The following is a 17,361-nucleotide window of genomic DNA, read 5'->3' as shown; positions in this document are numbered from 1 at the left end:
GTCACACCGAGGACTCCCTGAAGGATATATTTTATCAGAAAACATTCTTTGAAGAAATAGGGAAGAAATGGAAGTTTGTCGTGTACTGCCTTCTTCCCAGGCATTCCCAACTTCCAGGAATGCTGGGAGGTAGCTCTTTCCTGTCCAGTTTGGAAAAACGTTTCCAGCAGACTGTGTATGTTGCCTGACATTCCAGCTAGTAAGTGGGAGAGCTAACATGCAAACCCAAGTCTGGCTTCTAAGGATTTCCTGTTATACCACACAGCAGCTTGTCAAGGACAGAAACCAAATCTGAGTGGCTGAATGCTGCCGGCGGCCTTCCATTCACCTTAGAACAACTGGCAGGACACTTCGGATGAATAAAAAGAATTCATGCTTTCCTCTAAAATTTTCTCTGGAAGTCTGTAATCTAGCCAAGTACTTTTCCCTCACCTGTATTTTATGATTAATTCCAATTTAACTACATTTTTCCTAGGCCAACAAATTAACATGATTACAAGCTGACAATATATAGTCATACAGGGGTGTTTTTCCATCCTACAATTAAGGGGGTGGGCAGAGTGTTCTCTGTAACATTACAATGAAATATCCATATAAGATTTTGTGTCTTTGGAGTCAAATATGATGACACACACATATTTGTAATTTCAGTACTCAAGAGACTCAGATGCATCCTGGGCTACATAGCAAGACCCTATCTCAAAAGAAGAAAAGAATAAATAAAAATAAGACTGTGTATCTTTAATTTGGAGAATTAAAATTTTTATGTTTTATTTGAACAGGTAACACAAGAAATTTCAGATAGCACAAGAATTTTCAGGCTCCTTGGATCTGACAGGTATGAAGATGGGTTTTATTAATGTATAGTACTAAATATGTTTTCTGAACCCAGCATGAAACTGGTTGCTTTTTCAAGAGAATTAAAATTTTGGCAACATGGTCAACACTTTTTTTAAACTATCAAAAAAATCTAACCTGGGGAGCTGGAGAGATGGCTCAGCAGTTAAGCACACTGACTGTTCTTGCAGAAGACCTGGGTTCGAATCCCAGCACCCACATGGCAGCTAACAACTGTCCGTAACTCCAGCCCCAGGGGCCCCGACAGCCTCTTCTGTCCTCTGCCAGCCTCTTCTGTCCTCCACCTGCATTGCACAACACGGGTGCACTTACCTACATGCAGGCAATACACACATACACATAAAATTTAAAAATCTAACTTGATAAGTAGCAAGAATTTCTAGGTCTGTTGGTACTATTTTGCATTAAACATACTATCTAAAGTGATTTACAGCAGCAGAAAGGAAATACCATGTTAACAAATGGAACTTTCTTTTTGTCATGCCAGATAAGATTTAGACTTGTATTCTGACTTACCATCTTGATAAAATTGAGCACCTTAATCTTGAGAACTAAGTCCCCAAATTATTCTGTGTAATCGCTTTCTCCTTACCCCTTTGCCCTTCACTCCTTTTAGAACCCTGGTCTAGAGGTAGGAGGTGGTGGGCGCCTTCCCAGAGCCAAAACGGGCCCTTTAATCACAGTGACTGCAAATGGTTTCTGCCCATAAGTCAGATGGGGAGCATTTACAGAGGCCCCTAATGGAGGTGGAGTGGGATTTTTTTTTTTTTCCCTGCCAGTGTTAGTTTTCAAGAACAACTTTTTTGTTGTATGTTTATTGCTTTTAGGGTCGTGGTTTTGGAAAGTAGGCCAACTGATAACCCAACAGCAAATAGCAATTTATACATCTTGGCGGGTCATGAAAACAGTTACTGAGATGTGGCATGCATGGCAGGCACCTGCAGAGAAGACACGTGGCTTCAGCCTTACTGGATGGATGCTCCAGCCGTGCAGAGCTGTGCAGAGCTGTGATAGCCGCTTTCGCTCCTTGTAATTTATTGTGGCATGAGACAAGATGGGGGGAATTTCTGTTTTAAGTAGTATGGATATATTTAGCATATTGAACCACACAAGTGCTTAATTCATTGTTCTGTAATCTTTGTACATATAAGCAGTATTTTTCTGTGAAACTTCATATTGCTGAAGGCATACACTAAGAATCGATGTAGATAATGTACTTTTATGAGATGTAAAAGTAAGTGTCTTATCTGTACAGATGTAAATGTTGATTAAAATGCAACTGGGGTTAATATTTTAAGAATTCTTTAGTATATTCTTGGGTGTGGTTATATTACAAAATGGGATGCTGGCAATGAAACAAGACATTTAACACTATTGTATTTTTATTATATATAATTTAGTAATATGAATATAAATCTTGTAACTTTTAAAATTGTAATGGAAGCTGTAATCATTTTATAATCTTGTTTTTAATTTTAATGCAAGTACACTGGTGTTTATATTTGCACAGAGTATTGATATGTGATGTATTAAGTCACAAAGTAAGCTGTGACATTGTGAATATGCATTTGGCTCCACAACATCTTTTTAAAATGTATTTGGATTGTTTTCTATGTGAGACAAACCAATTTACCACCTGTTGTAGTATCTGACCTTTTTATATTTAAGCAAAATCCTGTAAGCTTGCTTGTCTGTGCTTAGAATACACCTTTGGAAAAAAACTGAAATCACAGAGTGGTCTTACCGTGATAAAACGCTGCAGTTGTCTGGGTTACAGTGTGCACAAAGAATACACTAGCATTGTTAGAGTCACACTAGACATTTCACATAATCACACTGAAGAACTGTAACATTCCAGAGTGAAGTGATTCAAATTTCTAGTGGAATTTTTACTTTTGTTGACCTTATTTTATGATCACTTTCATATTTCTTTTAATGTAGAGCATTAACACATGGCCAAAATAATTTAGTTACTACCTCATACAAACATTGTAATGGTTACTACACACATCACGGGAACTTAGTTTGGTTAAAATCCTTTTTGATTGGTTTTTTCCAGTGGACTAGATATATCTATATATAAATATAGGTATATATGAGGTTGTAGCAGAGCTTACACCTCTGGCTCTTTTGGTATATGTTCTTTATATTTTGATGTATGTATACACTAAGAACAAACTAAATTGTGATTTATGCTCTTCATTTATTTTAATTGATAATGGTTTTAAATATGTTCCTGATTGTACATAGTGTAAAATAAACATGTTTTTTAACATGCTGTTGTGTAGTAGCTTGTTGTCTGACTTAACAGCATTAAAATATATTAAAGGGGGAACACTTTTGCACTAAATCCTTCTGTATCCAATTCTGGTCCCCCAAATCATGACTATTTGATCTGTGATTTTCAGTTTTTATGAAGCAGTAATATTCCCACATTTAAGAAAGGGGCATCTTATGGGGCTGGAGAGATGGCTCAGCAGTTAAGAGCACTGACTGCTCTTTCAGAGGACCCGGGTTAGATTCCCAGCACCCACGTGGCAGCTACGAACCATCCTTAACTCCAGTTCCAGGAGAATCCGAAGCCCTCTTCTGACCTCTGTGGCACTGCATGACACAGATACACTCACATACATGCAGGCAATACACTCATACACATAAAATAAAAATATTTTTTTTAAAAAAGGGGACATCTATAGAATCTTCAACTTCTAACATTCATAGTGTTTTGGTTAGAGCAGGGGTTGACAACTTAAAGCTTAGCCAAATCTAGCCCCCTTGTTTTTGTCAATAAAGTTTTATTAGAACACAGCACCACCTATGTATTGGCCTGTTGTCTGTGACTGCATTCATACTTCAGTGTAAGACTTGAGTGGTTTCAAAGGAACAGTCAGTCTGGCCTGAAAAACCTAAATATCTACTCTCTGACCCTTTGCAGAAAGTAATTTGGGATGGCCTGAGTTAAAGACGGGAAAGAAATATATTAAGGAATGCAGTCCTAGAAAGGAACAGAAAGATTAAGTGGAAAGAACTTGACCTGCTGGTCAAGAGATGTCATTTCTATCGATTCCACAACCTGTCAGGGTGACCTGGGGTCATCTACTTCAGGATCAACTGTAAATATTGATTGCTTTTCCCAAACATGCCATGCAGAATCACTATTAACAACTAATGACAGTGTTTTAAAATATATATCTTTATGACATCATTAATTAGCTGAGGATCTCATAGGAAAGCTTTTCAAGAAATCAAGATTCTGCTCTTGGCATGTGTTGTTACCAAGGTGGTTGAGCCTTGTCCTCAGCTGTTTATTCCACTTTCCAAGACCTGCAAGTTACATCTCAGAAACGCTCATCACACATTAGGCTGTCAAGCACTTAAAAATATTTTCAAAATGGGGCTGGAGAGATGGCTCAGCGGTTAAGAACACTGGTTGTTCTTGCAGAAGACTCAGGTTCAAATCCCAGCGCCCACAGCTGTCCATAACTCCAGTTCCAGGGGATCAGACAGCCTCTTCTGACCTCCATGGGCATTGCAGGACACAGGTGTACTTACCTACATGCAGGCAATACATGCATACACATAAAAAATAAAAATTTTTTAAAATATTTTCAAAACAAAAGCATACAATTAAGTGATTACCAACCATGAGCTTTTTAAAAATATCCTTGTAATTTGGGGGAGTAAGACCCAATTACCTTTATTTTTACAAAGTACCAATTACTCTGATGTGCCACAGAGTAAAATCCAGTGGTGTAGATTAAATCAACATTTCAAATGTGATTGGAAGAGCCCTGGCTTCAGAGTATTATCAATAATGACAGTTTTCCTATGCAAATTCCTAGGGTCCTGGGAGCTTTTGCTTACAGCTCAAATAGAAGAGATCCATTCCTGTAACTGTTAGAAAAAATTTATTTTTGTTTTCATTGATGTTCAGACTGCCTATCTTGTTAGCTAATTGTGTAATTCTGAGAGAAATTGAGAAAGATAATTGTTTATGGGCCTGATGGCATCATTCAGGTCATAAGTATGTCTAATTTTGGTAGAGACCATAAAATAAAGGTTTTTAGCATTTTTTTCCATTACTAGTACAGAAGCAAAGAGTAGTGGGTAAACACAGTAGGCACTTTTAGCTTCATTTTACACATGAAGAAACTGAGGCGTAGAACTTGCCCGGGTCTGTAACGGTAGTGGTAGAGCTGAGACCTGGACCCATGTACCTGATTCAAAGTAGATGTAACTATGCTGGACTATTACATAGAAAACAGGCAGCCCCTGCCCACTGCCCACAGAAGTGTACTCCAACGTGTTTCCTGCTGAAACTTTTTTCTCCAGAAATTGAATTGCAAATTTCTCACTGTCTCTGTGATGAGAAGCTGGCTTCCTTTTTTAATTTTTTGCTTACCAAAAAGCATTTTCTTACTCAAAGTGTTTAGCTTTATTTTTTAGGTGTATGAGTTTTTTTGCCTGCATATATATTTGTGTATCACAGGCATGCAATGCCTGCAAATGCCAGAAAAGGATGTTGGATCCCCTGGATTGGGGTTATAGATGGTTGTTACCTGCCATGTTGGTGCTGGGAACTAAACCCAGGTCCTCTGCAAGAGCACTCAGTGCTCTTAACAACTGAGCCATCTCTCCAGCCCCATTCAAAGTACTCGGAATTAAAAATAAAAGTTTCATACAATTACCTTGACAGTTGATGCTTTTAGATAAATCTAGTCAAAACGCTCAGAGCAAATACTTTTTTGACACAATTACTTAACATATATTGGTTATTTACAGTGTATCCAGGTCATTTTCCAGGCACTGGAGAAAAGACATGATTTCTAGCTAGCATTCGTCCAATGAGAGCAGCTGGGAGAACAAAAAGTAAATTGCTGCACTAAAAAGAGGTACAGGCTGGGTGCCATTGAGCATGCCTGTAATCTCAGCTCTAGAGGCCGGTGGAGGGGGATCAGAAGGTCAAGGCCAGCTATAGAGCAAGACCCTGTTTCAAAACATAATTTAAACACGAAAAAAAGTACAAGGACGGCCTGTTTGGGAAAAGGAAGGCCTTTATGCAGCCGGACATAGAGCAGATTGTTGGTGAAGGAAAAGAAATTTATGGTGTGTGGGTTGTAGCAGAGAATAAGCAGAAATACTGCATTGTTCACAGAACAGTGGCATTCGTTGTGGTGCAACGTAGAGTGCATGGAGCAGAGGAACAGGAGGCTGGAGGAAAGGGCCATTGTGAAGAACTGCCTTATAAATAAGTAGCTAGGAGAAACCAGGTTCGGTGGAAATGTCTGGTCTTGAAAGAGAGGAGAGATCATTGATTTTGTTTCCTTAAAATACAATATTTGAGCATATGCCTGAGGAAAGAGAGGGAGGGAGGGAGGGAGAGGGGGGGGAGAGAGAGAGAGAGAGAGAGAAGAGAGAGAGATCTGTATGGAAGAAGTTTGGACGTCCTAAATCAAACCTTGAAGAGCATTTTGCTGATGTTGAAAGGGGGTGTGTGTTCGTTGACATTCTGTGAACAAATTAGATAAAAACTCTCCTTCCTGGGGTTAATTCGTCTGTCTCCATACAGCATTCAGTGACGTTGTTTGCTTGGCTTTCTTCTCCACGGTGGTAAGCCTGTCCTACTCTGAATCCGCCCCAGACGCTGGACGGTGGTTGTTGGTTTATAAAATGGCATCAGTGAGCCACAGCGGATGTCTCTGAACTTGTCTCCATAAAGCCAACGGCAGGGGCGACAGCCAGGCAGGAGCGAAGTGACGGTCTTGAGCTCAGGGCTTGCAAACTGAAGGCCTGCCCTTGATGGCCACGTGCCCTGGGCTCAGTCCCCTGGTCGCTGTGGGCGGGGACGACGCGACACCCCGACGTACCACGGCTCCCGACTGGGAGAGGTCAGGGAGCCGCGGGCCCTGGTGTGACCTGAGCGTCCCGGTTGCCCCGGGCGACGCCGCGGCTGGCTCGCTGGGGAGTTTGCGCAGCGGCTGCTGGACCCGCCGGGCCCCTACTCTCCCGCGGCTACACAGTGCGTCACGCTCGCCCGCATCCGTCCCCGCGTCGTAAGTGATGGACCCGGCGGGAGAGGGGCCGCGGGAGGTCACGTGGACCGCGGGGGGAACGGGGACGCACCTGACCGTCTAGGCGCTGCCTATGTATAAAGTGGGGCTTTGCCAACCTCAGATCGCTTATGTGCACCCGTGAAATGTGGACTTTAGCAAAAATGTGTTGTGTAGATTAGGTGAGTTATGTGGTGAGCTAGTTTTCTAAGGGGGGTTTAACTTATAACACTGCCTTGTCACTAAGGCACGTTTATACATAGGAGTGTGTTCTTTTGAAATGTGGAAATTCAGTATTGTGTCTGTGAGATCAAAATGATTCAGTAGTCCGTTTTCTTGATCAAGTTTATTAAACATAATGCCTGTTTGATTTCATTGAAAACTGGAAGAGTCCCTAAATGGCCTGGCCTGGGCCCTTCATTGTGCCTAATGCCATTGGTTTTAGTTTCCTACAGCCTCTTAGATTAGGAAATTATTTTTTCCAGTCTTTTTGTTGTTTTTGCTTCTACCCACTTCCCCTCACTGTCTTTGTTTTCCTTCTGTCTACCTCACACATTCTTAGGCCCTCAAGACTTGATTCATACCGCAGTCATGAAAATAACCCACTTCCGAGTGTTTTTCTATGTATATTATTTTTGAAAATCCTTGAGTGAAGAAATTCACTAGAAAAATTCTAAAGAATTTAATAATCCAGCTAAGTATCATTTGTCTTGTGTACCTGTCTGCCTGTGGATCCAAGCCTGTTCCTGTGTTTATCTTTGAACAGAAAACTTCATTAACTTGGAAGTCAAATATTTTATAAATTCTGAAGTTAGGAAACCCTGTAGAGAAAAGGTATACAGCTTCAAGTTGAAAGTCACTGAAAACTAGGAAAAAATATTTGCAACCAGTTGCATTTATTCCCTGCCAATAGTTATATCATCATTTAATCTGGCCTGAATGCTATACTAATAATAATGTGTACTTCGTGCTTTTGCTTTTCCTTTAAAAAAAAAAAGTAAATAAAATGAAACTATGGTGAAACTTAAGAGAAGACTAGGATGTGCCAGAGAGTGGAAGGCAGTAAAAGTCCTGAGTCACAAGAAGGGCTAGGGAGATGCTGTTAAAGCTTCATGTGGGCAGAGAAAGAGCCTGCCCTTGGGGGTTTGGGACATTTGAGTTGAACTGTGAAAAATGAAGAGGATTTCAGGGTCAGACATTCCAGATCGTGACAGAAGCAGACACCTTGGGGGCCTGAAAGTGTTTGGGGAGGAATCTGAGAGACAAATCGGGAAAGGTAAATTGAGGTGAGGGTAGAAGGGACTCTAAATATCAAACTACTGAGTTTCAACTTTATTCTGTGGCCTTAGAGACTAAAAAACGCTAATTTTTTTTAAATTGTAGGAATGTGTATGTGTGTTCACATGCATGTGCTTGTGCTTGTGCATGCCCTGGTGCATATGTGGAAGTCAGAGGACAACTCTGTGGAGTCACTTCTCTCCTTCTACCCTTCCCTGGGTTCCAGGGATTGACCTCAGGTTGCCAGGCTTACATCACCAACACCTTTACAAATCCTCTGAGCCTCTCAACGGCCATCATTTTTTTTAACATAGCCACAGTACAAATTACCAAAATCAAGATGTTTAACATTAAATCCACATACACTATTTAGACTTTTCAATTATCCCAGTATTAAATACTCCTACAATTCTTGTTTTCTAATCCAGAGTTGAATTCAGGATCTCACACTGCATTTCATTTTTAGTCTCCTTGAATCTGGAGCAGTGCTTTGATCTTTTTCATGAACTTGATTTTTTATTTATTTATTTGTTTGTTTGTTTGTTTATTTATTTATTTATTGAGACAGGGTCCCACTGTGTTGCTCTGTACCTCTGGCTGGCCTGAAACTCACAGAGATCCACTTGCTTCTGCCTCCTGAGTGCTATGGGTTTTTTTGCATGTGTATGAGTATTTTGCCTGCATGTATATATGTACACCATATGTGAGCTTGGTGCCTGAAGAGGCCAGAAGAGGGTATCAGATCCCCTGGAACTGGAGTTAAAGACAGTTGTGAGCTGCCTTGTGGGTACCAGGAATTAAACCATAAACAAATGTTCTTAACTACTGAGCCATCTCCCCAATCCCTGAGTGCTGTGATTAAAGGCATGTGCCATCACATCCAGATTTCTTTATTTTTAATTATGTGACTATGTGTGGGTATGTGCATATTAGTGCAGGTGGTTGCAGGGGCCAGAAGAGGGCATCAGATCCTCTAGAGCTGGAGTTACAGGAGGCTGTGAGCTGCCAGACATGGGTGCTGAGAATCAAACTTGGGTCTTCTGCAAAATCAGTACGTGCTCTTAACTGCTGAGTCATCTCTCTAGCTTCAACCTTAACTTTTTTTTTTTTTTTTTTGGTCTTTTTGAGACAGGGTCTCCCTGTACCCCTAGCTGGCCTGGATTCGCTATGGAGACCAGGCTGGCCTCAAACTCAGAGAGATCTACCTGCCTCTGCTCCCGAGTGCTGGGATTAAAGGTGTGCACCACCATGCCTGGTGAACCTTGACATTTTTAAAAAATATTTTATTATTTTTATTTTATGTGTATGAGTATATTTACTATATATATGTAAGTGCACCCATGTTGTGCAATGCCCATGGAGGTCAAAAGCGGGTGTCAAATACCCTAGAACTGGAGTTACAGACAGTTGTTAACTGCTATGTGGGTGCTGGGAATCAAACCTTGTCCTCTCTAAGAGCAGCCAGTGCTCTTAACTGCTGAGCCATCTCTCCAGTCCAACCTTGACATTTTTTTTAAAGAATGAAACCCAGTTGTTTAATAGGAGCCCATCCATTATGGTTTTGCTGTTTCTTCATAATTAGATTCAGCTTTTGCATTTCTATCAAAAATAACACAAAGCAGATGTTGTATCCTTCTCTGTGGCATAGTTATCTTTTCTAGAATTTTTTTTCTATGTAGAGTTATACAATATACGTGTGTGGAGGGGGCGTCCGACTGCCTTCACCAAGCTTTATATTCTAGAATTTTGTCATTTCTTTGGTCTTGGTTTTCCAATTTTTATGTTTTTGGCTTTGCTTGTTGGACTTATTATTTATTGATTTATTGCCAGTGTTTGAAACAAGGTCTTGCAATATCAAACCAGGCTAGCCTCAAACTGTCCCAAGTGCTGAGAGTAAAGGTGTGCTAACCATTCCCTTATGAGGTTCATGACTCCCATGGCCTCCTTGTTAGTCTTTTTCATGTGGATATCCAATTGTCCCAACATCATTCACTGAAAACTATTCTATCCTTATTGAATTGCTTTGCAGAGTTATCAAAAGACAGTTCAAAAACACTGTGCTTTGAATGTTCATCTCCAAAACTTACGTTGAACTTTAGTTACCTTTGGCTATGGGACCTTTAAGAGGTAATTGGTCCATGAGTGCCCCACACTCACAGGTACAGTCGGTGCAGTTATAATAAATGTATGAGTTCAGCCCCCTTTACTTTCTCTCCTCCCATCATGAGTTTGACATAGCAAGAAAATGTTGGTGTCTTGATATTGGATTTCCCAGACTCGAGAACTGTGAGTCAGTACACTCCTATTCATTATAAATTACTCAGTCTCAGGTGTGCTGTTATAGCATCACAAGGTGGACTAAAACAAGCATAAATAAAAGGGCATAGTTCTTGACTCACTACTAGGTTCCACTAATATGTAAGTCTATTTTTTATCAATATTCACTCATGATTTATTATAGCTTTATTAAAATCAATCATAACTTTACTAAAATTTGAAGTCATGATATAAGTCTCTCATTTTTGTATTTTAGAAAGTTATTTTGGATGGCTATTCAGAGTCCTAAGAATTTTCATATAAATTTTAGAACCATCTGATCAATTTCAATTTTTTATTATTTTTTATTTTCTGTATATACTGTATTGCCTGCATGTATGTAAGTGCACCCATGTCATGCAACACCCACCTAGGTCAGAAGAGAGGGTCAGAGCCGGGTGTGGTGGTGCACACCTTTAGTCCCAGAACTTGGAAGGCAGAGATAGGCAGATCTCTGTAAGTTCGAGGCCAGCCTGGTCTCCATAGCTAATCCAGGCTAGATGTGGCTACAGGGAGACCCTGTCTCAAAAAGACCCCTCCAAAAAAAGAAGAGGAGGAGGAGGAAGAAGAGGAGGAGGAGGAGAAGGTCAGATCCCCTGGAACTGGAGTTACAGACAGTTGTTAGCCACCATATGGGTGTTCGGACTCAAACCCAGGTCCTCTACAAGAGCAGCCAGTGCCCTTAACCACTGAGCTATCTCTCCAGCCCCCAATTTCTACTTTTTAAAAAGCCTGTTGGAAGCCAGACATAATGGCTCATGCCTATGAACAGCTGAAGCAGGAGGATTACCACAGTTTGAGGCCAGCCTGGGCTACAGAGTGAGTCCCAGGCCAGTCTAGGCTACAGAGGGAGACCTTGTCTCAAAAACAAAAACAAAATGTCTGTTGTATTTAATCCATAGGCGGATTTATAGAAAAGTGACATCTTGATGAGTTTTCCATTCACGAACCTGAGCACTTGTCTCATTCTATTTTGGATCTTTGATTTCTCTCTGTGATGTTTTATAATTTTAGTGTATAAGTCTTGCACATCACTTATTAAATTTATTTCTAAATATTTTTATGTCATTGAGTAGAATTGTTTTCTTCATGTATTTTCAAGTTGTTGCCAGTATATAGAAATACAGTTTGTCAGTATATACTGATCTTACATCCTACTATATTGCAAACTTAGTCATTAGTTCTAATAAAAAAATTAATTTGTTACTATTTCTACATACAATAACCTGTCATTTCCAAATAATGACAACTTTAATTTTCATTTCCAATCTACATGCCTTTAATTTCTTTTATTGTCACTTTGTAATGGCAAGAACTTCCAATATGACTTTAAAGAGAAATGATTATCAATCCCAGCATTCTAGAGGCAGTGGCAGATGGATCTCTATGAGTTCCAGGCCAGCCTGGTCTACATAGAGAGTTCCAGGACAGCTGGGGCTACAGGGAGACCCTGTCTCAATAAGACCAAAGAGAGAGAGAGAGAGAGAGAGAGAGAGAGAGAGAGAGCAAAAAAGAAATGATGAAGCCAACCATAATGTCACACACCTTTAATCCTAGCACTCAGGAAGCAGAAGCAGGCAAATCTCTGTGAGTTTGAGGCTAGCCTGTTCTACATAGTGAGTTCCAGGCCAGCTGAGGCTACACAGTGTGACCCAGCCTCAAAAGAAAGAAAGTAAAAAGAAATGATGGAACCAACATCTTTCTCCAAATCCTAGGAGTAAAGCACAGGTTTTATACATGTGACCTCGAAGTTCCCTTTTATTCTTAGTCTGTTGAGATATTTACCATGAAGGACTTGAGTTTTATCAGATGTTTTTTTCCTGTATCTGCTAAGAAAATTATGTGATTTTTGTCTTTTATTCTATTTGTATGGCATTTTACATGATCGATTTTTAGATATTAAACCAACCTTATATTTCTGAAGTGAATCCCATAGAATCATGGTATTTATTCCTCTTTATGTTTTTGTGTTTGGCTTGATAATTATTTTGTTGAGTGTTCTTGTGCGAACAGTCATAAGTCTGATGATTCATGAGGCTGATTTCTTTGATTTCTTTTCAGTATGATATTGGCCTCATGGTATAAACTGAGAGCTGTTTCCTTCTCTCCTATTTTTTTTAGGAACAATTTGGAGGGGGTGTGTTTTGTTTCTTTGTTTGTTTTTGTCTTTTTGAGATAGGGTCTCCCTGTAGCCCCAGCTGGCCTGGAACTTGCTATGTAAACCAGGCTGGCCTCGATCTCACAGAGATCTGCCTGCCTCTGCCTCCTGAGTGCTGGGATGAAATGTGTGTGCCACCACTTTTTGTGAAAGATTTGCATTAATTATTATTTGAATATTTGGTGGAATTCAGCTATGAAGCCATCTGATCTTAGGCTTTTCTTTGTGGGTACATTTTTAAATTATTAATTTATCTTTTGGATATCATCAGATTTTTCTATTTTTCTCAAATATTTTATGTCTGCCTAGGCATTTGTCCAACCAACTTGACTAATTTGGTTACATAAAGTTATTCATAATGTTCTCTACATCTTTCAGTTGTTTAAAATTAAGTACGTGTGTGTGTGTGTGTGTGTGTGTGTGTGTGTGTGTGTGTGTGTTTGGGGGTATAAGCCCGTTAGTGTAGGTGCTCCGGAAACCAGAAGCATCAGATCCCCTTGGGAAGTGGAGTTACAGGCAGTTGCGAACCTCCTTATGGGGTGCTGGGACATGAATTTGGGTCCTCTGCAAGAGCAATTTGTGCTATTAAACTGCTGAGCCATCTGTGCTGGATAGCTTTAGTGTCAACTTGACACACCTGTGTTGAGGGAGCCTCAATTGGGGAATTACCTCCATTGAACTGGCCTGTGGCCATGTCTGTGAGGCATCTTCTTGATTGTTTGTGTGATGTGGGAGGGCCCAGCCCACTGTGGATGGTGCCACCCCCGGGCAGGTGGGCCTGTGTTGCATAAGAAAGCAGGCTGAGCAGGGGCCAGGGGAGCAAGTCAGTAAGCAGTGATTCTTACCTTGAACTCCCTGATGAACTGTAACCCGAGAGATGTAAGCTGAATAAACCCTTTCCTCCCCAAGTTGGTAGTGGTCAGAGTATTTTGTTACAGCAATGAAGAGACAAACTAAAACACCATCTTTCCAGCCCCTGTTCTCTTTAATTTAAAAAAAATTTCTATAGGGTAGTTCTAGTTTAGAGAACCTTTAGTTCTTTTTTTTTTTTCTTAGTCTATTTAAATGTTCATCAATCTTGTCACTTGTTTCTAAGAACCTATTTTTGTTTCAGCTGTTTTCTATATTGCTTTCTGATGAGGCATTAACTGTTAAGCAAATGATTCTCTTCAGTCTTCTGTCTTTCAGAAGTTTGTCTATGATGTATATAAAATATGAATCTCATTGCGTTTATTCTACTTGTAGTATTGAGTTTTTTAAATATAGTAGACCAAAGTGTTTCATTAAATTTAGAAAGTTTGAACATTATTTTGTCAAAATACTATTGTTTGCCTCTTTGCCTCCTAGCAGTCTTACCTCATTCATGCTGGCGCTGCTAATTTTGTTCCATAGCTGTCTGAAGTTCTGTTCATCTTCAGTCTCTTTCACAATAGTCATTTGAAAGACTAGGGCCAGCGAGGTGGCTCAGTGGGTAATGGCACTTGTCTTCAAGCCTTGTGACCTATGTTGGATCCCTGGAACCCATAGTGGAAAGAAGTGACTCCACAATTGTCCTCTGATGTTCACACACACACACACACCATGGCACACATGCACATGGACATACACACATACATTCATAATTAATTAAATGGGAAAAAGACCCAAGACTGGGCTTTTTGTTTTCAAAAGCTGGACATTTTAGATATGTTAGTCATGAAGGAAACATTTCCATGTCTTTGTATTTCAGGAATCTCCTTTGTCTCAAAAGATCTTATATGTGGTCCCCATATTTCTTTTTCTCTTCACTTTTCAGCCTCCAGCAGATGCCCGCCCCATCCCTCTTATCTCCTACCTTCAGAGTGATGCCACTGAGCAGTGCCCCATATACATGTACTTGATCTTGAGTCTGTCTTGGGCCCCTTTTTCCTCTTCACTCTTCCATAGTTTTTCCAGACCTCACCCCACTCCTAGTTTTACTCTGTGCAAAGACTTCAAATGGGTTTTCAAGTAATACCTCTTCCAGAGTTGGACTTGATTTTTCTATTTAAGTCTGTAGAGTCTGTGTCTTCCTTGAAGGTTGAAGGTATTGGATTTAAGTATGTTCGTTTTTTGAAACAGTGGCTTAGAGTTTCTCTATGTAGCCTACAGTGTCCTTGAACTTGTGATCCTTCTGCCTCAGCCTCCCAAGTACTGGTATTTCAGGTGTGCACCACCACACCTGGCCCTATGATGTGTGTCAGTGAGGGGCGGGGAGTGTTTCTGAAACAAGGTCTCATGTATCCCAGACTGGTCTGGAACTCTCTATATAGCCAAGAATGCCCTTGAACTTTTGATCCTCCTACCTCTATCTCTCACGCCCTAGACTACAAGTATGCACCACCATGCCCAGAGTATTTGGTGCTAGGGTCAAACCCAGAGCTTCATGAATGCTAGGCAAGCATTCTCCCAACTGAGCTATATCCCTAGTCCCTATTGTATCTTTCTATGGTAGCATGTAAAAGTAGATTATTTCTCTAGCCAGGTGTGGTAGCACATGCTTTTAGTCCCAGCACTAGGGAGGCACAGCAGGCATAGCTCTGTGAGTTTGAGGCCAGCCTGGTCTACTTAGCAAGTTCCAAGCCAGCGAGTACTACGTAGTGAGACCCTGTCTTAAAAAAACTAAATAAATTGGGCTGGAGAGATGGCTCAGTAGTTAAGAGCACTGGCTGTTCTTGCAGAGGACCCGGGTTCGGTTCCCAGCAACCACATGGGCTAACAACCATCTTAACTCTAGTTCCAGGGGATTCAACATCCTCTTCTGACCTCCATGGGCATCGCACGACATGGGTGCACTCACATACATGCAGGTAGTACACTCATACACATAAAAATAATAAAATATTTTAAAATTTAATTAATTAAATTAAAAAGAGTAGATTATTTCTCTCTCCTTTGAGAGGCTGTAGATGAAAATACCTGGGTATTGGTGACTTTTGGAACTTGAAAGACTGGGTTCTAATTCTGTACCCGCTTCACTGTGCTTCGGTGTTCTCTACAAGTCGATAAAAATGACAGCTGCTTCATAGACTGTGTAGACTATATGTAAATAATTCTATTTTACAGCTAGATTACACAATTACACTATATACTCACAAGATTCTGCTGTAAAAAGAATGAAATTTTTAAAAATATTTTATTTTTATTTTATGTGTATGAGTGTGTTGCCCGGATGTATGTTTAAGTGCACCTGTATCACGCAGTACTCATGGAGGTCAGAAGAAGGCGTCGTATCACCCGGAACTAGAGTTACGGATGATTGTTAGCTGCCATATGGGTGCTGGGAACCAAACCGGGTCCTCTGCAAGAGCAGGCAGTGCTCTTAAACCGCTGAGCCAACCATCTCTCCAGCCCGAGAGGTGAAATTTTTGAGACTAACTGAAATGTTTATATTTTTAATTCCTTCCCGATTTATTATTTTGATCTTATTTATCATTTAATGTCTAATCTAGTCATAAACAAGCAAGAATGATTCAAGAAAGTACAAATTAAACCTGGTGTTTTCTTAGCATTTGAGAAGAATTAGAAAAATCTGCCTCCTTTTTAGTGTATTATTATTATTATTTTCTTTTGGGGTCTAAGAACTAGTCACCCCATAAAATAAAAAAATAAAAGCTAAAAATAAGAAATGGTGTCCTGGCCGAGATTGATTTTTAAAATTTATTTATCTTATGTGTGTGTTTTGCCTACGTGTGTAAGTGCACCTGTGTTGTGCAATGCCAGGGAGGTCAGAAGAGGATGTTGGATCCCCTGGAACTGGAGGTACTGTTGTTAGCCGTCAGTGGGTGCCGGGAACGGAACCGGGGTCATGTGAAGGACCAGCCGGTGCTCTTTACCGCTGAGCTGTCTCTCCGCCCCTCTTTGGATTAATTTGGTTTAATATTATATTGGGGGGACAGGTTTGACCCGGAGTAGCAGAAGAACCATTCCACTTTCTTTTGAAATTTCATATTGCTGCTAAAATTAGTCATTGTGAATTTCCCAAGTTGTTTAAATTGATCGATAGCTTCCAGGCTTGGTCGACGAAAACCGTAGTCTACCTCTTCATATTGTACACTGCAAACTGAGGGCGACCTCGATCTTGGCCTTGCTGTGAAAAGGTGTGCTGTGTCTGCAATTGTGTACAGAGGTTTTTTTTTTTTCTCCATTCAAGTTGTGTTTAAATTAATAAATGTAATTCGTGAAAGAAACTTTGTTTTAAGGAAGTGGCGCCCTGAGAAGATCTTGTTTTTTAAAGCTGCTTTGTTCGCTGAGGGGTTTGTCCTCCTCCTGTCCACCAGGTGGGAGTGCAGCCTTGTCTGCCTTCTTCTGGAGCGGCTCTCCGGGTCACGTGACTTAGAAAGGCCACGACAACACCGCATTCAAGAGCATGAAATGTTCCCTCAGCTACAATTTATAGCCGCGCATTTTAATCATTTACTCGAGGTTAATAAAAACAATAGACTGGACTGGATAAGGTTTCTTCCCACAGGTTCTTTTTGTTGAACTGTATTAAACGCCGACCCAGCATCAGAAGTCACCCACGTGGTTCTTACGATGGCTGGGAGGGCTGCAGAGACCTGTAACAAAATAACATCAGAGTGCTGATGTACAGCACAACCAACTGGGCTGGAGAGATGGCTCTGCTGTAAGAGCGCTTGCTGCTCTTCCAGAGGACCAGTTTGGTTCCCAGCATCGATATTG

The 17,361-nt window shown here is 40.6% G+C and overlaps 2 protein-coding genes across 8 annotated transcripts in view; both read left to right on the top strand.

Moving 5' to 3' along the window:
- Map4k3 (mitogen-activated protein kinase kinase kinase kinase 3) overlaps nucleotides 1-3,137 on the top strand; it is a 199,541-nt gene extending 196,404 nt beyond the window's left edge. For 5 of the 6 annotated variants that reach the window (XR_003851487.1, XM_029569571.1, XM_029569570.1 and 2 more), the window contains 2 exons: nucleotides 783-838; nucleotides 1,686-3,133. Coding sequence is in view for 5 of the 6 variants with exons in the window: in XM_029569571.1 (XP_029425431.1) it covers nucleotides 783-838; nucleotides 1,686-1,773 (144 nt within the window). In the remaining variant the exon portion in view is untranslated. Of the gene's footprint in view, nucleotides 1-782; nucleotides 839-1,685 lie in introns of all 6 variants that reach the window. The other variant, XM_008845504.3, reaches the window with a different exon arrangement.
- Nucleotides 3,138-6,731: 3,594 nt separating this feature from the next.
- The window catches only part of Cdkl4 (cyclin dependent kinase like 4), a 53,412-nt gene continuing 42,782 nt past the window's right edge, over nucleotides 6,732-17,361 (top strand). Inside the window, exon 1 of one of the 2 annotated variants that reach the window (XM_008845501.2) lies at nucleotides 6,732-6,911. The gene's annotated coding sequence lies outside the window, so the exon portion shown is untranslated. Of the gene's footprint in view, nucleotides 6,912-6,931; nucleotides 7,091-17,361 lie in introns of those variants that run through there. The other variant, XM_008845502.2, reaches the window with a different exon arrangement.

This window comes from Nannospalax galili, unplaced genomic scaffold (assembly GCF_000622305.1).
Source record: "Nannospalax galili isolate Female #2095 unplaced genomic scaffold, S.galili_v1.0 scaffold622, whole genome shotgun sequence".
NCBI lineage: Eukaryota > Metazoa > Chordata > Mammalia > Rodentia > Spalacidae > Nannospalax > Nannospalax galili.
This window is presented reverse-complemented; position numbering and strand designations above follow the sequence as displayed.